General features: G+C 49.8%; 3 protein-coding genes across 4 annotated transcripts; 2 read left to right on the top strand and 1 right to left on the bottom strand.

Moving 5' to 3' along the window:
* Window positions 1-597: 597 nt before the first annotated feature.
* Window positions 598-7,075, top strand: zbed4 (zinc finger, BED-type containing 4). Its single transcript, XM_067254844.1, has 2 exons — window positions 598-814; window positions 2,185-7,075. The coding sequence occupies exon 2, from the start codon at window positions 2,390-2,392 to the stop codon at window positions 6,230-6,232; it is 3,843 nt and encodes a 1,280-aa protein (XP_067110945.1). The 5' UTR covers window positions 598-814; window positions 2,185-2,389; the 3' UTR covers window positions 6,233-7,075.
* A 591-nt stretch (window positions 7,076-7,666) lies between these two features.
* On the bottom strand, window positions 7,667-11,881 carry alg12 (ALG12 alpha-1,6-mannosyltransferase). Its single transcript, XM_067254535.1, has 9 exons — window positions 11,722-11,881; window positions 11,443-11,575; window positions 10,911-11,084; window positions 10,427-10,621; window positions 10,095-10,200; window positions 9,734-9,955; window positions 8,796-8,965; window positions 8,375-8,450; window positions 7,667-8,276 (listed from the first exon to the last, which is right to left on the bottom strand). Exons 1-9 carry the CDS (start codon window positions 11,878-11,880, stop codon window positions 8,036-8,038), a joined length of 1,476 nt encoding a protein of 491 aa, XP_067110636.1. The 5' UTR covers window position 11,881; the 3' UTR covers window positions 7,667-8,035.
* A 343-nt stretch (window positions 11,882-12,224) lies between these two features.
* creld2 (cysteine-rich with EGF-like domains 2) lies at window positions 12,225-16,031 on the top strand. Of its 2 annotated transcripts, none has more exons than XM_067254506.1 (10): window positions 12,225-12,573; window positions 12,747-12,829; window positions 13,346-13,456; window positions 13,571-13,662; window positions 13,833-14,009; window positions 14,135-14,233; window positions 14,327-14,410; window positions 14,641-14,736; window positions 14,979-15,116; window positions 15,619-16,031. In XM_067254506.1, exons 1-10 carry the CDS (start codon window positions 12,433-12,435, stop codon window positions 15,684-15,686), a joined length of 1,089 nt encoding a protein of 362 aa, XP_067110607.1. In that variant the 5' UTR covers window positions 12,225-12,432; the 3' UTR covers window positions 15,687-16,031. The 2 variants fall into 2 exon arrangements, with proteins under 2 accessions (XP_067110607.1, XP_067110608.1); XM_067254507.1 differs by having other exon boundaries at window positions 14,979-15,136; window positions 15,633-16,031.
* Window positions 16,032-19,802: the final 3,771 nt, after the last annotated feature.

Below are 19,802 nucleotides of genomic sequence, written 5' to 3'. Positions count from 1 at the left end.
GAGGGGTGCCTTTCACACACAAAAGCCAGTGACCCCCACCCTCTCACCCACCCCGCTAGTACTGCAGGGCCCCTGCCCAGAGAGAGCCTCTGAACAAAGCACCCTTCTCGACAATAGAAAACACCGCAAATAGTAGTATGTTAGTAGTTCAATTACAAATACACCTTACGGTGTGTTTGTCCGTTTTTTGTTGTTGTCGTTGTTGACACTTTGGTCCATTCATTACTATACTATGGCGGTAGCCTCCACTATCGGTTAAATGTGTTGTACATAAATAGTGATAACCTTTAACTAAGAGTAGTCTTTTTATTTATCTCAACGCAGTCTTTGGCAGTCTTGACGCTGTGAAACTGCCGCACCCTACACTGACAACTTGATCGCCCCTGTTTCAGACCCTTGGGGTCAAGAAACCCCGTTGGTAGGAGGTGAAATTTTAAGGGCAGAGATAAGGTGAAACAAATAAACAATCATGTTGGGAAATATAGAACCTCTTTATACGATCACGGGGGTAGTGTCATTAGGCGCCTGCAACGATTTACGGTCCTCGTCGGTAGGGTAAAGTTTACATCAAAGGAATCGTCTTTTAACCACGAGTGTTTTGTTTTGTTTTTATGACACTGTCGCCATATTGTAGCTCGTAAACCGAGTGACATCACGAAAGCGTGTTCCTTCCGTCCAACGCTGTGTGGAGCTGCTTCAGCTCTGCTGCTCGGGAGACAAAGCAACGAACTGGTCCTCCTCCGGATCAATCAAATGTGTCATATTTAACTGTTTAGTAACCGAAACCTTTTGGATTACACGCCACGACCAAATGGTACGTATGCTATGTAGCTCTAATACGATTTCGGATGGTTCTGGTTGAGACAACGTCGTCGTGAGTGCTGGACTGATTCGGTTCTCCGTGTGGTTCTTGTGTTCTCCGGCCAGGGCAGAGTCGGGTTCTGCCAGGTTGGCTAACGTTAGCTAAGCCATGTCCTGTACGTGTGGCCTAGTTGACCGTGTCCAGTCACTATCACTACGCGTGTGTTGCCAAAAACACCTCTACCTCGTCCCAGTATTGAGTAGGATCGGTTTGTGAAGTTTGTGCCTTCCCCAGTTATCTGTTTTTAGGTTCCCATGTGACACTTGACAGGAGATTAGCAAGCTAAGCTAGCTAGCTAACTACGTGCGTGTTTGTTGTTGTGTGTAGACCGCTAGTAGTAGTAGCGTAGCTAGGTCAGGGGTTAGCTAAAGGCTAGGAGTCTTTCTAATGTCACTGCCGCCCCTACCAAGCAATACTATTTTTATGAAAGAAACTAGCCACTGATATTATAAAATATATGAAAGGTTACAGTAGAATTTGTACAGCCCGACCATATATTATCCGGTATTGTTTCTTATCCAATCAGTATAACCTTATAACCCGTAGTCATTTAAGGTAGTTGTAGCTTGCTAGCTAGTGGACTAGCCACTTGCTGTCCTGTCGAAAGCTAGCTAGTCAAACCCGGAAAAGTTCAAAGCTATGTCGGTGGTATTAACGCAGAGAAAGACCTTAGTTACTAGTCAGCTTTTTTGGTAATTGTAGACCTGTCTACTACACGAATCAATAAGATATCCTCATTCACCCTCAATATCAATCATAAGTGTTTATGTTACCGTGGTAGTTGGACTACTATAATCGAAGTCTATTTTGATTATTAAGACCCCTTTTAAAGTTCCAGTGTATGTCGCCCAGTCATATTATAAAACGTAGCTAGTCGTTATTGGGATTATTTTTACAATAAATTATTCTACGGGAAAAGTCTTTATTTTATACAAAAGATGGTATAAATGGTTGGTTGATATAAATCTTGTCTAAATTTCCTTCACCTCGTGTATTTTTGTATGAAAACACTCAAACTAACATTGCTAGTAGCCTAGTAATGCGTCGCAGTGGTTTTGGCTATTCGGTGTGGTATGTTTGTCCATTTATCCCAGCCTAATTGAACTGAATAACAAGCAGACATGCTGTGAATGTTTTATGTTTTTATGAATGAACTAAACACAAGTATAATTTTGACTTGGACTTAAAAATACAAAATGCCAAATTTCAGTCAGTTTTCAGAAGTTCTCTTTTCACTGTGAACCCCTTCTCTCTGCCCCTCCCCCTTCACTCTCTCTCTTTCTCTCTCTCTCTCTCTTTCTGCCCCTCCCTTCTCTCTCCAGATCCAAGAAGTTGGATCCAGCAGGGCATCATTAAATGGAGGCCATGCACGCACCATCTGATCTACACATAAAAACACTGATGGCCGAACTTGCCTGAGCAACACCCATGACCCATAAAACACTGACAAACTGCCTTTGATAGCCAAACCATACGTTCTCCCCGTCCCCCTCCACCCGACCCTGCTGAACCCCCCGGTCTGCCAAGATGGACGGCCAAGATGGCGTCTCCCACGACGGGGAGGACATGGAAGCGAGCCCAGAGCCAGAGGGCAGCGTGGAGAGCAGGAGAAGAGAAGCTACAGGAACCTGTCTGAAAATCGAAGGCCAGGAAGGCTACGTGTTTAAATCCTACAGCTTGACCCCTCGGGACCCTGCAGAGGTCAAAGCACCACCCCCTGGACTCCCTGTTGCACAGACAGGTCCCCCCTCGCCACCTGGGCCCCCCTCGCCACCTGGGCCCCCCTCGCCACCTGGGCCCCCCTCGCCACCTGGGCCCCCCTCGCCACCTGGGCCCCCCTCTCAGGCGGGGCCTTCGGACGAGGAACCCTCTCAGGTTGATCCGCAGGTATCTGTGTCAGACACGGCGACAGACACTGCCGCTTCCCCACACATCCTGAAAACGGCGATGGAGATAAAGGAAGAAGATCCAGACGAACAGGAGGGGGAGGGGGGTCAAAACGGAACAGGGGAGGATGTCGTCCGAGACGACGAAGGCTTATCTTTCGACAGCTCGGCGGGTCCCTTTGCAGCAAGAGACACCGACGATTACAGTAATCTGATGAGTGGGTACACGAGTACCCTGTACGATGTTGCTATGGACGCGGTTACCCAGAGCCTCCTCTCATCCATGAGGAGCCCAGCCAACCCCAGAAAAAAATCTCCCGCCTGGAACCATTTTTGTATCTCCCCACGCGACAGCACCAAAGCAATCTGTATGTACTGTATGAAAGAGTTCAGCCGAGGGAAAAACGAGAAAGACCTGAGCACCAGCTGTCTGATGAGACACGTGAGAAGGGCTCACCCCACTGTGCTTTTGCAGGACGGCGACTCCATCTCCTCCTCCAACCACCTGACCAATCCCCTCGCCACCTCTCTATTACCTCCCTCAAACTCACCAAAAAACGGAGATCTCCCGGCAGCTAACTCGACCCCTGCTCAGAGCCGCGCGTCGCCCTCCACCTCCTCTGCGGAGGGCTCAGATACATCGTCCAAAGACGCGTTACCAAAACTCGAACCAAAACTAGAACAGTGCGCCAAAAACGTCTCGGCCGCGGCCTCACCGTTGCCACACACCGATAGCCACGGCGATGAGGCGATGGACGTGGCGATCGAAGCCTTCCAGCCATCAGCAGCCAAAAGCTCCAGCTCTCGGCGGAGGTCGGCCGTTTGGAAACACTTCTACCTGTCCCCAGCAGACAGCTCCAAAGCAGTGTGCATCCACTGCATGAACGAGTTCAGCCGTGGAAAGAACGGGAAGGACTTGGGGACCAGCTGCTTGATCCGACACATGTGGAGGGCCCACAAGGACATTGTCATCGAGGAAAACGGACAGGGCTCCAATATCCCTCCGCCCTACACCTACCCGCCCACGCTTCTGTCCCGCACGCAGACACAGGACCCCGTGGAGATTAAAAAAGAGTCGCCCCTCCCCCCATCCTCGCCGGACACCATATCAGACGAAGTGCCCCGTCACGCTGACGACAACATGGAAGTGAAAGAGGAGTCGGAGGATGTTCTCAACCTATCAGGGCAGGAGTCTTCCCTCAACCTGTCCTTTCAAGGACTCCAAGGGGACGAATCCCTTCTCCCCTCATCGCCATTCGACCTCTCCGAAGGCTCCAGCCTCAATCCGGACCAAAGTTCGGTTTTCCAGCAAAACAAAAAGATCATGAAGCGTGTCAAGTCGGAAGTGTGGCACCACTTCATAGTGTCTCCGGTGGACCAGCTCAAGGCCTTGTGCCGGTACTGCCCCTGCGTCATCAGCAGGGGGAAACGCGGAGACTTCGGGACCAGCTGCCTGATGAGGCATCTAATGAGGCGTCACCCCGACGTCCTCAAAAACCAAAAAACCCCAGAGGAGCCGTCCTCTCATCCGTACGCCTCTGCCGGCCCCCATGCGGTCTCACCCAAAGAGACCGAAAGAAACTCAGCCGGGGAAAAAAAGACACTGGCTCTGCCAGTGTTCAGTAAAAAGACGTCAAAACTGTGGAACCATTTCTCCATATCCCCTTCCGATCCCACCAAGGTGGTTTGTTTGCACTGTAGCCGCACAATTAGCCGAGGGAAGAAAACGACAAACCTCGGCACCAGCTGCCTCTTCAGGCACATGCAGAGATTTCACGAACATGTTCTTGAAAGCAACAAAAATAACTCAGGTGATGCGCTGTCTGCTGAATTTCACGTCAAACAAGAGCTCATGGATGCCACGCCCGCGTATGAGGAAAACGGCGAGAAGTTCGACGAGTTCCACCCGGTTGCCAAAAAAATCACCACACTCGTTGCAGAAATGCTTGCACTGGATCTTCAACCATCAGCCCTGGTGGAGAACGTCGGCCTGAACCGGCTACTGGAATACCTCCAGCCTCAGTATTCCCTGCCGTCCTCCTCCTTCTTCACCAGCACTGCCATACCCGACATGTACGAGAGGGTGAAGGAGGTCGTTCTCACTCACCTGAAGGAGGCGGAGGGCAGCGTCGTCCATTTCACGACCAGCGTCTGGGTCAGCAGCCAGACCAGGGAGTACCTGACTCTCACGGCCCACTGGGCGTGTTACGAGTCCAGCGTCCGTCCCCAGGCTCAGGACTTCCACTGCTCCGCTCTCCTCAGCGTCTCGCTCATCGACGGCGACCGAGACTCCCTGAGGATCCAGAAGCAGCTGGAGTACCTCTGGGACACCTGGGTCACCTCCTCGGGGCTCAAGAAAGGATTCACGGTGACTGACGACGCCGCCGTCCGCATCGTCCTGGAGGACGCGGAGCATGAGACCCTGCAGTGTTTCGGCCACACCGTGGACCTCATCGTGAACGAAGCCATAAAGAGCCAGAGGATGGTTCAGAACCTGCTGAGCATCGCGCGGAAGATCTGCGAGCGCGTGCAGCGCTCGGCCAAAGCCAAGGAGAAGCTGTCCCAGCTGCAGCAGGTCTACCAGCTCCCGGAGAACCAGCTGGTCCAGGACGTGCCGTCCAAGTGGAGGACCTCCTTCCTCATGCTGGAGCGCCTAGTGGAGCAGAAGAAGGTCATCGACGAGATGTCGATCGAGTGCAATTTCAGGGAAATGATCAGCTGCGACCAGTGGGAGGTAATGCAGTCCGTCTGCAACGCTTTGAAACCCTTTGATGTGGCCTGCAGTGAGATGTGCAGCCGTACGGCCACGCTTGGACAAGTCATACCACTGATCCACATCCTCAACAGGAAGATAGACATGCTTTTCGACGAGACGATGGGCATCGACAACATGCTGAAGTCCTTGAAGGACTCCATGGTCAGCAGGATGTCCTCGACATTACAAGACCCACGATACACCTGGGCCACCATGCTGGATCCCCGCTACAAGACTTCCTTGTTCACGGAGGAAGAGGCGGAGCAATGCAAACAAGAGCTAATCAGAGAGCTTGAGGTGTCCCTTTCTACCTCGACCGGAACCAAGACGTTGTCCAACGGCTGCGGCGAAAGCCGTACTTCGCCCGACAGCTCCCCTTCAAACAAGGACAACCTCTGGTCTCTCATGAAAGACATCAGGCACAAGATTAAGCAAGAGGAGAGGCCCAAGTCCTCGGAGCTGGCCGTCCTGGAGTATCTGGAAGAGGACATACTGGATCAAAGCTGTGACCCCCTCGACTACTGGAACCTTAAAAAGTTCCAGTGGCCGGATCTTGCCAAAGTGGCCGTGCGCTATGTGGGCTGCCCGCCCAGCATCGTCCCGGCAGAGACCCTGTTCAGCACTGCCACCGTGAACTGTGCCCTGAACCAGCCCAGGCCGTTGCTAGACAACATGGAGGGCCTCCTCTTTCTCAAGGTCAACCTCCCTTTGATTTATTTTCAGTACTGATAAAGAGCCGTTACTTAAAAATGTCAAGGACCAAATGACAGAAAACTGTTGAATGCGGCCCTTTTTCTTTCTTTTTGTTACACAAAAGAGAACAAAATGTAAACACTGCTGGGTTCATCCGACACAAACAAGGATTTGAACTTTTGTTTTTATCTGAACTGCATTTGTGTGTACTACTGTCCAAACGCTGAGCTACTCGTCAGACTCAGTTCTTCAGGGAGGGAGGGGTTGTTTAGCTGTAGGGTTTGTTGATATTTGTTGCTGTACATTTTTTTTTTTTATGTCTACGTTTGTGCGTCTCTCTCCTTGTGCCTTATACAAACTACTTCAGGTCAAAATGCTGTAAATATTTTTTACGATGCGCAAATCATGTCATAAGTCCTTCTGATTACACAATGGCTTAAAATAGAAATGGAATTCTGTGGTGTTTTCTAAGTGAAAACATGGCGCAAAATACAAATGCTGTGATTGAAAGATAATGTTTTAAGTTTATTGTTATTTAATTCTCTCGTGAACATGTGGCTCATGGTACTGTCAATATAGAAATAGTTTTGTTGGTTTTTATTGTTTTTTTTACTTGCTGAATTTTCTCTTAAAAGATTATGTAAGATATTGCTGTATTTTCGCAACAAGCAGTTTTGTTTGAAATATACAAGTTGTCTCTGAAGCACAATTTTAAGTTTATTACCAAGGGATTAAATTATGGGTTTTGTCAAGTTGAAATATTGTACTGTACATTTTTATAAATAATGATTCTGAGCTTAATTTGATACATGTGTAAGCATTGTGAATGGAGCCAGGCAAATCTGGTGGTCATTTGTAAATAAAGGTTTTCCTAAAGTATATTTGTTAATTTTGTCTTTAAAAAAGTGCTGTATGCTAGAAGGGAAGGTGGGAGAAGAGGGTGTGTGTGTGAGAGGGGGGGAGGGTGTGTGTGTGTGTGTGAGAGGGTGTGTGTGTGTGAGAGGGGGGGAGGGTGTGTGTGTGTGTGAGAGGGGGGGAGGGTGTGTGTGTGAGAGAGGGGGGGAGGGTGTGTGTGTGAGAGGGGGGGAGGGTGTGTGTGTGAGAGAGGGGGGGAGGGTGTGTGTGTGTGTGTGTGAGAGGGGGGAGGGTGTGTGTGAGAGAGAAGGGGGGAGGGTGTGTGTGAGAGAGAAGGGGGGAGGGTGTGTGTGTGTGAGAGAGAGGGGGGGAGGGTGTGTGTGAGAGAGAGGGGGGGAGGGGGTGTGTGTGTGTGAGAGAGAGGGGGGGAGGGCAGGTGTCTGTTTCAGACCAACAGAACAGTGTCGGTCAGTTCTACAGGAAGGCTTCGTGTGGTTAAACCCCACTACCAGCACACGGTTCCTGTTTTGTGCTTGAGACGCCTTCAGAGGACAGGTACAGCTGTGGTTAAATCCTTCAAAGCCCCCCTGTATGAAATCAATACATGAAACATGCCATCATGAAACTCTGCCTTTAATTATGATGTTCTTGACATCTATCAACATAAAGACGATCCCACCTGGGTTGCAGGTGTGTAGCAGTGTGCGCTGCTTGCAGACGTCGAGCTGGAGAACGTGAAACACAGATTTGGTCCTGGTTTGCACATGGCTGACAGGGTGAGAACAGAGACCACATGTGAACCTGTAAGACTAGTTCCTTGTGTTTTACTGACAGGGGGAGAGAGAGAAAACAGGTGAGACCACCTTGAAGATCCACACCCATGCATGACTCCTACAACTAGGTCAGCTACGCTTTTGGTCACCATACAAAAAACTACAAATACCCCCCAAAAAGAACCACAAACCCACAATCCTCACGGACACATCATCCGGTTCTCCCAGGGTTCTGTATCCTCTCCATTAAGACGACTTTGTTCTCCAGCACTATGCTGACAGGAGGGAACTGGAGGAGCGAGAGCTGTGTTCTGCTGTAGCCCTGGGTGTAGGACACCGCTCTGTGAGTGTCTCTGAGCTGGGCCATCTTAGTGCTGTTCACCTCCATCAGCAGATGGGTGTACGACCTCACGTCAGGGTGACCCGGCATTAAGTCCTCTCTCTTGTCATACCTCAGAGGAAAATAGGAAGTAACATTCGGAATGAGTTGAATGCGACAGACAATAGCTTTAGAACACCAGGCTCAGGTTCCATTCTAGAACACGCTTACCTCCAGTTGGGGTTCTGTTCCAGGAAGCGTGAGATTCCGGTCTCAGCTGCGTAGGAATCAACATGGACCACAACATCTAGACAGTGGGGGGGGGGGGGGAGGGGGGGGTAGGAAGTAGACCATGATACCTACAACAGCTGTAATAGTTATGAACAGGAATAAACCTTGTTTGTGCATTGGTATGCATGTTGTGTCTAATCATGTATTCAGTGTCTATATCTCTAGTATGTATTTGCACTGTACCGTGTTTCTACAGACTATCTCTAGGTGAAGTATTGCACGTCTACCATAATAACAATAACAATGTATTAATCTGACAGACATTTCCTAGAAAACAACACACGCAGGAAGGATTTGAACCTGCAACCTCATGATCTAAAGTCAAGCATGTAATGCTCTAACCCCTGAGCCTCGCTCCCACCTGTGTCAGCGGGCAGCATGGCGTGCATCTCCTGCAGGGCGTGGCCTCCGGGGTAGTTGTGGCGCGAGGCGTACAGGGACACGCCAGAGTACAGCACGTTGACCAGCAGGTGGCCCACCACCACGCCAGAGCCCAGCTTGAACACCCATGACTTGTGGTAGTTGTTCAAGCTGCAGAGGGATGAACAACGAGCATGTCTTAATTCAGCACATTACACGGGGGGATTTGAACCTGTCAGCTCCTGATCTACAGCATATTTAGACATAACAACACAATGTTTCTCTCAGAGCAACATGCCTTCCACACACACCCAAACCCCTACAGCCATACACGGACACACCCACCTACACCCCCCACCCCACGCACACACCCACCTACACCCCTCCCCCCCCCCCACACACACACACCCACCTACACCCCTCCCCCCCCACACACACACACACCTACACCCCTCCCCCCGCCCCACACACCCACCTACACCCCCCCCACACACACACACACCCACCTACACCCCTCCCCCCGCCCCACACACACACCCACCTACACCCCCCCCACACACACACCCACCTACACCCCTCCCCCCGCCCCACACACACACCCACCTACACCCCCCCCACACACACCTACACCCCTCCCCCCCCACACACACACACACCCACCTACACCCCTCCCCCCGCCCCACACACACACCCACCTACACCCCCACCACACACACACACACCCACCTACACCCCTCCCCCCGCCCCACACACACACCCACCTACACCCTCCCCACACACACACACCCACCTACACCCCTCCCCCCCCCACACACACACCCACCTACACCCCTCCCGCCCACACACACACACACCTACACCCCCCCCCACACACACACACACACCTCCCGACACACACACACACACACACTCGTCCAGCCCGGTGGCAGCAGCACCCACATGTAGGAGCCCCCCCTGGCACCCAGAATGTTGAGCAGGGGGAAGCTGTAGATGATGAAGCGCAGCTCCTTGTGGGGCAGCAGGGAGTAGAGCAACAGGAAGCCCAGTGCGGGCAGAGCCAGCAGTCCCGCCCGCCTGTCCTGCAGCCCCAGGGGCAGCAGCAGCACAGAGCTGCCCAGCGCCCGGGGCACCGCAGAGTAGAAGTACCACAGGAAGGGAGAGGTTTACTGGGGAAGAGGGTCAAGGGTCACACAGGACGGGGGGGTAGGGTTGATCATGTGTGTTGTGTCCAGGTGTGTGTGACGAGGTGTGTGTCCAGGTGTGTGTGTGACCTGGTGTGTGTGGAAGGTACATGAAGGATATTCCCCAGTTGGAGCTCTTGTTGAGGACGGTGTTGTACCAGAGCACCTGACCTTCAGGCCACAGCAGCCTCCTCCAGAAGAACGAGTCTACAGCCACGCTCACCGCTGGGATACACCACACACACACACACACATATATATATATAAACACAGAGAGCACAACATTAGTCATGAGTCATAGCTCTTCCTGGGTGTACACAGTAAGTGTATCTATATGTGGGTCCACTGTATCAATTGTGAAAGGTGAACTGGGTGAAACTCTAAAGCAGTATGACGCAACAACAGCTGTGTAGTAACGTGTCATCACGGTGTGTCTCTAGGCAACGCCCACCCAGCGACAGCAGGCCAGCAGGAACGGCGAGGCAGAACAGCTGCACCAAGCTCAGCTTCCTGCTCAGCAGTGACATCATCAGCATGAGCCCCAGGAGGAGGCAGAGCTCAGAGCGGAACACGATGATGACCACGGCAGACAGGCCGATGAACCAGCCCAGACGCTGACTCATCCAGCAGGAAAACGCCAGCAGCACTGTTCAGAAGAGGAAGACCAGCTTTACTTGACTGATCCCACCCATTAATCACTCTGTCAATTTATCAATCAAACGCAATGAATCAATCGCTGGATCTGTACGAGAGAAAGCTGCTTTCTCCAGATTCTGGTTGAGTCAGTGAATGATTCAGGTCTGAGGTCTTTTGACTTACGTCTCCATGCAAAAAAATAGTCCTATGCGATATGTTCGTCATGTTAATGCCGTGTGTTGTGTGTCTTACGTATGGGCAGAGCGAGTCATGTTAATGCTGTGTGTTGTGTGTCTTACCTAGAGGCAGAGCGAACACGTTGGGGAGCGTTCTGCTGCTGTAGAACATGAGGTGGAACTGGGAGCAGCAGATCAGGCAGAACAGACCCGCCACCGTGGAACCAAACTGCTTCCTCACCTCCCGCTGCAGTCGCCATAGCGCCCCCACCACACACAACCCCAAACACCCCCGGACTGGGAAACACAAATGTTTACATTTAACATGTTATTCATTTAGCATACACTTTTATTCAAAGAAAGGTATGAATAGTAAATGTAGAAAACAGGATACTACAAATGCGCCAATATCTTCAATATTTAGCAACAATAACCTCAGAGTTGACATACAGAACGGGCTTCATGTGTATTATCGACTGATATCTGGGCCTGTAGTACGGTAGATAACAGCTACTTCAGAATTGTTGATAGATATCACCATTCCAGGATCACTCCAACGTGTACATTTTGTCCTGTCATAATAATCAGATAATAATAGGACTAAGACTGGCACATCGACTGACTAGCCGTCGTAGGTAACAGATGTGAACTCTACCTATGAATTGTGTGGTGAACTTCGGTGCATCGAGCAGAGAGAGGACGTAAATCAACGGCGAGCAGAGCGCTGACAGAAACAGCGGTCCGAGAAAAGTTCTCGGAACCACTCCGGGAAACTCATGGTGGTCATACTGAGAAGCAGAAAAAGAAACATCGCTTAGAGTTTAGGAGTTTAGGTCGACTGGCAGTTGGGTGTTGGTGTCATTCATTGCCTCTGTGCCAGACCTAAACGGCCTAGCAAGTTAGCTTTGTTTACAGCGAGATTTCATATCCTTACCTTTTCAAAATCGAATCTGTGATAAAGGATATCATGGACTGCTTGTAAGTTGAAACTCTCTTCGACTTTTGTGAATGGGCAAATAAATAAATGCAGGAATATGGTAGAAATGAACAATAACAGCAAAGGAATGCCAGAAACATGCCTCTTTTCAGCCATGACAGAACCTGTCAGAATCCCAACAACTTCCGGTTATTGCGGAACTAAAAGCAGTGACATATAGGCAATTTGAAAATTTAAATAAATAAGGTTATTTGATAAGGGTACAGTTCCAAAAGTGTACATGCATTCATACGTTAATTTCTTTTCGGGGGAAAAACTCTATTTCGTTACGCTCTCTCATTTTTACACGTGGGGAAAGAAAGACGTTTGTCCCGCACGTGGCGGGATACTATTGGTCGTTAATCTAATTGATGGGTCATGATAGCGAATGGTAATAGGCCACAATTGTAATAGGAAGCTGACGCGGAAATCTAAATCTTTTTTTTTGGTAGTAAAAATAACCGGCATGTAAATATGAACATACTCGTCTGCTTTGCATTGTCAATGTGGACTCAGAATGATAATTCTAACTGAATTTTACACCAACAGTTGTGTAGTTAAAGTAAAGACAGGATAGTGAGTCGGGTCGCTGTTGGTGGCTACATCTGGCGTTATTCTTGATATGATACTTCGGTTGCAGCAGTGTTACTGTTAGCTAGCAAGCTGAGAATGGCCAACATGCTTTTCACCGGTTCGAAAGGGCGGCTATTTTCTTGCATAACTTTTATTTTACTGTCACAATGCACTGTAGCTAAAGATGTAAAAAGCCTCTGTTCAACCTGTAAACAGATAACCGAGAACTTCAACAAGGTATGTATTTCCGTAGGTCACTACCAGAGTGACGCTTTTGGAATGAGAACCTGCAATGCTGTGCTTCGTGCAACATTATACTACCTTAACTGCATTCGATATAATAACCTCGTAACAACACGTATGGTGTAACGGTAAATGTGTCACGGTTTCCTGCCCGCCCGTTTGACCAGGGGTTTGAGCGGACAGCGAAGCAGAACTTCGGCGGAGGTAACACGGCCTGGGAGGAGAGGAAGTTGTCTAAATATGAGACCAGGTGAGACGCTCTCAACCGGTCCGGTTCGGCTCCTAAACACTCCCCTTTCCACACATTCGCATCCTAATCTAACCGTTTGGTATTCAGCACATGCCTACACACCGACCAGTGATGGCATGCCCATCTTAACCCTCGTGCTGCCTTCGGGTCACATGACCCAAAGGTTCATAACGAACCATCGTTGTGTTTACCCAATACAAAAACAAATACAAATTATTTTATTTTAACCTTTGCAATGTGGGGGGTCTGAGACAGCCCAACGGTTAAAAGAAAATGCTTCACTTTGTTTTTGTATGTGGTAAAGTTGTCGCAATACGACGGTGGGTCACAATGACTGATGGGTCAGAATGACCCGAAGAGAACACAAGGGTTAAGGGTCATTCAGTGAAGTCAAGAATCGCATGTGCTGCTGTTTGGTGTCATGATGACCTTGTGCAAATGTCACAAAGAACCCACCTTTTAGACTTTGATCTCTCTCCCCTTTTAATTATTTTCCCTCCCCCCCTCCCTCCCTAGTGAGATCCGCCTGGTGGAGATCCTGGAGTCTGTGTGTGACAGCAGCAGCTTTGAATGCAACCACATGGTAGAGCAGCACGAGGAACACTTTGAGACCTGGTGGTTCAAGAGGTGAAGTTTTCACTCTTTCCTCCATCCATCCACCCATCCATCCACCTATTATTCAATCCAGCACATAGCTTTTTCACAGCTAAGGTGTGTGTGATCTCTTCTCGCTGGACACAGGAAAGCCAAGCATCCTGACCTGTTTAAGTGGTTCTGCGTTGACACCATCACAGTCTGCTGCCCAAAAGGAACGTTTGGTCCAGACTGCAACGGTAAACAAACCATCGAGACCTCAAACTACACTGGTGCCCCTCCCTCTGCCTCCCCCCTCCCTCTGCCTTCTCCCTCTGCCTCCCCCCTCCCTCTGCATCTCCCCCCTCTATCTCTCTCCACCCCCCCCCTCCTCTCTGGCCCTCATGTCTGTTGCTTCCTGTGTCGTCAGCGTGCGTTGGTGGTTCTGAGAGGCCTTGCCATGGCAACGGGGCGTGTGATGGTGACGGGACCCGAGGGGGCAAGGGCAAGTGCAGCTGTAACCACGGTTACCAGGGAGAGTTCTGTCTGGGCTGCGTGGACGGGTTCTTCGAAGAGCTTCGCAACGACACTTTCTCTCTGTGTACAGGTAGGGTTGGAACATAGTTCTGGTTTAGATGTGGTCTTCTTGACATTCAACATGGTTGAGTTTCATGATGATGGTGGTGATGAAGATGATGATGGTGGTGATGAAGATGATGCATTCCCTACCAGGTTGTCATGGTTCCTGTAAGACCTGCTCCGGCCCGACCAACGACGACTGTGACGAGTGCAAGGCAGGCTGGGAGGAGGACGACCAGGGCGCCTGCATTGGTGAGCCAGCCAATGACGGCAGCTTTCGACTCTTCACTGATTGGTTGGGCGTTCGTGGTCTGAGTTCCTGTTGTGACATCATGTGACCCTCAGATGTGGACGAGTGTTCTACAGACTCCGCCCCCTGCCAGGAAGAGCAGCACTGCCTGAACTCAGACGGATCGTACTCCTGCAGAGGTGAGACTGGAGCTGCCTCTACTGGAGCTGCCTCTACTGGAGCTGCCTCTACTGGAGCTGCCTCTACTGGAGCTGCCTCTACTGGAGCTGCCTCTACTGGCTACTGTTAAACACTGGCCTGCTCACAGTGTTACTCCTAGGCATGAGTGTGTGTAAACTGCTGCATTTACATCAACAGTTTAATACCACTGCTGTTCTTTTGACCGTGTGTGTGTGTGTGTGTGTGTCAGCCTGTGACCAGGTATGCTCCGGGTGTACAGGAGAGGGTCCTGATAAGTGCAAGGCTTGTGCCAGCGGGTACCAAGACACAGAAGGCACCTGTACAGGTGAGACTATCCTCTACCTAAAGACACCTGTACAGGTGAGACTATCCTCTACCTAAAGACACCTGTACAGGTGAGACTATCCTCTACCTAAAGACACCTGTACAGGTGAGACTATCCTCTACCTAAATACACATGTACAGGTGAGACTATCCTCTACCCAAATACACATGTACAGGTGAGACTATCCTCTACCTAAATACACCTGTACAGGTGAGACTATCCTCTGTCCTCTAACTAAACAGACATGGACGAGTGTTCCCAGCTGGAGGCCGTGTGTCCGGAGGAGCGGCGGTGTGTGAACACCAGGGGGAGCTACTCCTGCCACTGCCCAGAGGGCTTCCAGGAACAGGAAGGAGCCTGCGTCAAAACACCACAACCCGGTAGCTAGCGACCCCATTCTGTTAGCTTAAGAGCGTAATTTAGCAGACGCTCTTATCCAGAGCGACTAAGTACAGGGACATTCCCCCCGAGGCAAGTAGGGTGAAGTGCCTTGCCCAAGGACACAACGTCATTTGGTTGGCATAGCCGGGAATCGAACTAGCAACCTTCTGATTACTGGCCCGCTTCCCTAACCACTCAGCCATCTGACTCCCACAGCTTGCTACCTCATTCTCTGTTAGCTAGCTACCGCATATTCTGTATACTCTGTATACATACTCTATATACTGTAGATAGCTAGCTATCTACACCGACTAGCATAGCCAGGTTGCCATGGTACGTGTTTGGCTGCCTTAGTTGATGGGTATAGCTCAGTGGGAGAGCATTTGACTGTGGATCAAGAGCTCGTACTATTTGTTACTTGTTACCTGAATTGTGCAGTAGGGTTATAGGAGGCAGTATGTATGTGGACTAAAAGTATTCTTTACTTTTCTACCTCAAAAGTTGAAGAGGGAGAGGAGGAGCCAGCAAGTGAGACAGCCAATCACCCAGAGGGACACGAGGACCTTTGACCCTGACAGGACCAATGGGAGCAAACCAGAAAGGAACTTTAGGGAGTTACTATTGGTTGACAAACCACAGCAGGAAGTCTAAGCCCTCTCCTCATGAACCAACCGCTCTAACTTCCCCGTACTGTACACTCCTCCCTGAGGAAGGACTTGGAGCGCAACACAGACGACTCACTGAGGCTGAGAAACACCTGGAGACATTTTCATGTTCAAGAAACATAAGTATTAGTTTATTCAATCATTGCTGGCCTTTGTCATGATTATTTCTCCTATGTTTTGAATATGATGTGAAATGATGTCTGGTTTTAAAAATTAAAAAAACTTTCAGGAAATTATTCAATAAAATTGGAAGGGAAGGTTTTGTTTAGATGTTTGATTTTGATCATCAGAATTATAATTCTTCTGTATGTTATAATGCCACTAGGGGGCAGGTTATACAAAGTTTTTCTCACAGCTGCAGTGCCCATTGTTGACCACACAGTGGTGCTGTAATCACACAAAACAGACCATGAGCCGTCGCGACTGGATGCATTTATGAAACCAGGGGGGTGTTCCATCAACGTTGCTAACGAAAGCCACGTTTACACGAAAAAGCCTCGCTTAGGTAAACTGCCACATTTCTTAACTGATAGGATAAATGCTGACCTTTTAAAATAAAAGGGAAATAAACCAATTATTACTATTCTGACTGACAGTGTATGGACAGCTTCCCCATAACCTAAATTTGGAAAGATTTCCAATTAACATAGTCTGCCTCCACAGGTCCAGCAGGGGCTTGGACAGTGGCACACTGGCTGTTTGAAGGGCAGGGGCGGAAAAATTTTAAGGGCAGCTACTGCACAACCTGGGGCCTTTGCGGCCCCATGCTTTGCGTACAAAAATGCTTTGCGGGCTGAAATTCACTCGACGGAACTCTCCTTTGACATTCTGTTTCTGCCTGTTTGAAATGATTAGCAACACATCTTAATTTAGCTTGACTTTTAGCCTGACACGGAACAAGCTAGTTCAGAAGTATAAGTTACCTTGGTTACTTAGCTAGAACTAGAATAAGCCTTTTTAATGGAACAGAACTGTCGCTGAAGTAAGCAAGACTTTTCAAAATAAGTCTGGCTTTTCCTTAATCTACGTTGATGGAACAACCCCCTGTTCTCATCAAACACACTTTCCTGAGGAAAACCTACCTTTCATCCACCTAGGAGGAGGGTGTCTGTGAGATAGAGAGAGTAGAGAAGGAAGAAGATGGGGGAGGGGAAAGAGTGAAAAGGAGGGAGGAATCTCTGTCTCCTGGTTCCTGCCTGTTCCAGTAACCTGCCTCTGACTGTAATCACGCTGGCAGAGTTCCTCAGGGATGAAGTCAGCTGTGTGTGTGTGTCTGTGAGAGTGTGTGTCTTCAGCTGTTTTGAATCCTGCTTGAGCAGGTCTTCTAAAGAGATGGAGTGGAGAGGGGGAGGGAGGAGAGGAGGAGGGAGAAGAGGGAGAGGGAGAGAAGGTGTGAAGCCAGTCTGAACCTGTCTAGACTAGCTCTGCTCTCCCCCGATAATAACAGTCTCCCTCCTCCCTCCACTAATCTCTGTCTAGGTCGTCAAGACTACCACCCCCCCCCCCCCCCCACCCCCCCCCGCACACACACCTCTGTGTCCCGCGCTGTGTTACCCCAGGGTCTACGAGAGTGATGTCAGACCAAGCTTTAGAACGCAGGAACATGCAGGGTCTATAAAACAGGAGCAGCCATATTGATACCACCCTTGACAGATTGTTGTGTTTGAATGATGAAGCTTCTCCATGTGAGTCAGCACATTCATACCAGCCTGGAGGTCTCTCCCAACACCACACACACACCGGACAGGACCGCTGTCTGTGTTTCTCATTAGCTGCTACAGTAGATCTTCCTTCTGCAGAAAGAGGTTACGTGTGTGTCTGTGTATGCATGTGTGTGTCTGTGTGTGTGTGTCTGTGCATGCGAGTGTCTGTGTGTGTCTGTGTATGACCTCAGCAGCCTAGAGGCTGGAAACAGAATGAAGACCTCATAATCAACACCTAGCTGACACACACACACACAGCAGCTGGGAACTATGTGTTCGTGTCACAGCATGCTGTAAGAGATTCCATCATCACCAGAGTCCTGTCTCTCTCAGACCAGGCATCAAATCTCTCACACACACACACACACACACACACGGCCTCATTGTCTGAGCAGCAGACAGTAGGCCCCCAGCCGGCTCTGATGCAGAGATGAGCGAGAAAGGCCAGGTGAAGTAGTCCCATCACCTGCAGCCAATCCCTGCAATGTTTACAGTTTCTAATCAGCAAACCAGGAAGGATTACCAGACCGCATGTGATTTAGGAAAAGGTTAGAGGAAGCCTTCTGAGAGATCAAAGTCTGTCGTACCTCATTCTTGAAGTGTGTAAGATCAGAGAGAAGGTACACACACACACACACACACAGGTGGTCAGATGAAAGAGAAGCAGAGAACATCAAACTCTGACCTGTTTGTCTGTCTGTCCTGTCTGTCTGTCTGTCTGTCTGTCTGTCTGTCTGTCTGTCTGTCCTGTCTGTCTGTCTGTCTGTCCTGTCTGTCTGTCTGTCTGTCTGTCTGTCCTGTCTGTCTGTCTGTCTGTCTGTCTGTCTGTCTGTCTGTCCTGTCTGTCTGTCTGTCTGTCTGTCTGTCTGTCCTGTCTGTCCTGTCTGTCTGTCATCTCTGTCTGTCCTGTCTGTCTGTCCTGTCTGTCTGTCCTGTCTGTCTGTCATCTCTGTGAAGAAACAACAGAGGTGTCAACACCACCACACACATGTATGCATGTTACACACATACACACACACACATGTATGCATGTTACACACATACACACACACACATGTATGCATGTTACACACATACACACACACACAGCAGCAGACAGACGAGGGGGGGGGGTGTGTGAAAGGGGGATGACCACATCAGAGAGGTGGATGGTACGGCTGAACAACACCCACTGCAGCATGAGTGTGTGTGTGAGTGTGTGTGTGTGTGTGTGTGTGTGAGAGAGAAACAGTTAAGCTAAGGTCATGAGGAGATACATTTAATCTGTGTCTCCCTCTCCCCCCCCCTCTCCTGTGTTCTCTGGGTCAGGGAACAGGGCTGTTCATCACTGAGACATGTCTGAATGGACTCACTGTCTGAATGAATCAACAGCTTGATACAGTTATATCATCAATGGCACAGTCTCTGTGTGTGTGGGTGTGTGTGTGTCTGTCTGTCTGCGTGTTTCTGTGTGTGTGTGTGTGTGCTGGTGTGTGCGTGCGTGTGTGTGTGCGTGTGTGTGCGTGTCTCCAGCCAAGACTCAGTTCCTGGCTGAGTTGATTAAGCAGTGAGGCTGCCATGGCGAGAGGCGCATTTGATCTGATGCGTAGGCATGAATGGTGTGAACCACCCACCATCCCTGCTGCTACACACACACACACACACACACACACCATAGAAGACCTTCACACAGATGCACGCAAGCATCTAGTCAGCCAGGCAGTACCAGCAGGCCTGGTCAGAACAGTGGTTATGTAAGAAAGTAGAGAAAACTCCTGAAATGGCAGATAAGTGAGAAAGGAGAAAGAGAGAGAGGGAGAGAGGACAGGGAGGTAGAGAGAGAGAGAAAGAGGGAGGACAGGGAGGGAGAGAGAGAAGGAGAGAGAGGGAGAGAGGACAGGGAGGTAGATAGACATCTTTACACCCCCCCACCCCCGAACAAGATTTGAGCCCTGCACTCTCGATGAACCCCAAAGCCTTCTGGGTAATCTCGCTGAGATTCCCAATAGCACCGCTCCTTAGTTACCAAACTTGTTCCTTAGTTACCAAACTTGTTCCTTAGTTACCAAACCTCTTCCTTACTTGCCAGGCACACTGAGCCTCTCTCTCTTTCCCCATCTCCCTCCATCTCTCTCACCCCGTCAACAGTATCAGAACACACACACACACACACACACACTGAACTTCAGGAGGGGAGGAGAGGTATAATAGTCTAGCTGCTGAGCTATAGAAGAGTATTTCCCCTTTCTCCCTCTCCTCCCCCCTCTCCTCCCCTCCTGTCCTCTCCTCCCCTCCCCTCCTCTCCTCCCCCCTCTCCTCCCCTCCTCTCCTCCCCTCC

Source organism: Osmerus mordax, chromosome 17 (genome assembly GCF_038355195.1).
Source record: "Osmerus mordax isolate fOsmMor3 chromosome 17, fOsmMor3.pri, whole genome shotgun sequence".
Lineage (NCBI taxonomy): Eukaryota > Metazoa > Chordata > Actinopteri > Osmeriformes > Osmeridae > Osmerus > Osmerus mordax.
The sequence above is the reverse complement of the archived record's forward strand: the minus strand, read 5'-3'. Positions and strand labels throughout refer to the sequence as shown.

What these genes read in the sequence shown, in the direction of transcription:
- zbed4 (XM_067254844.1), top strand. Translation starts at nt 2,390, where the DNA reads ATGGACGGCCAAGATGGCGTCTCCCACGACGGGGAGGACATGGAAGCG.
- alg12 (XM_067254535.1), bottom strand. Translation starts at nt 11,880, where the DNA reads ATGGCTGAAAAGAGGCATGTTTCTGGCATTCCTTTGCTGTTATTGTTC. An exon ending in TGCTGGCCTGCTGTCGCTGG is followed by an intron (nt 10,201 to 10,426) that starts GTGGGCGTTGCC and finishes GGTGTATCCCAG; the next exon opens with CGGTGAGCGTGGCTGTAGAC. An exon ending in AAGAGCTCCAACTGGGGAAT is followed by an intron (nt 9,956 to 10,094) that starts ATCCTTCATGTA and finishes TCCCCAGTAAAC; the next exon opens with CTCTCCCTTCCTGTGGTACT.
- creld2 (XM_067254506.1), top strand. Translation starts at nt 12,433, where the DNA reads ATGGCCAACATGCTTTTCACCGGTTCGAAAGGGCGGCTATTTTCTTGC. An exon ending in TTGTCTAAATATGAGACCAG is followed by an intron (nt 12,830 to 13,345) that starts GTGAGACGCTCT and finishes CTCCCTCCCTAG; the next exon opens with TGAGATCCGCCTGGTGGAGA. An exon ending in CGGATCGTACTCCTGCAGAG is followed by an intron (nt 14,411 to 14,640) that starts GTGAGACTGGAG and finishes TGTGTGTGTCAG; the next exon opens with CCTGTGACCAGGTATGCTCC.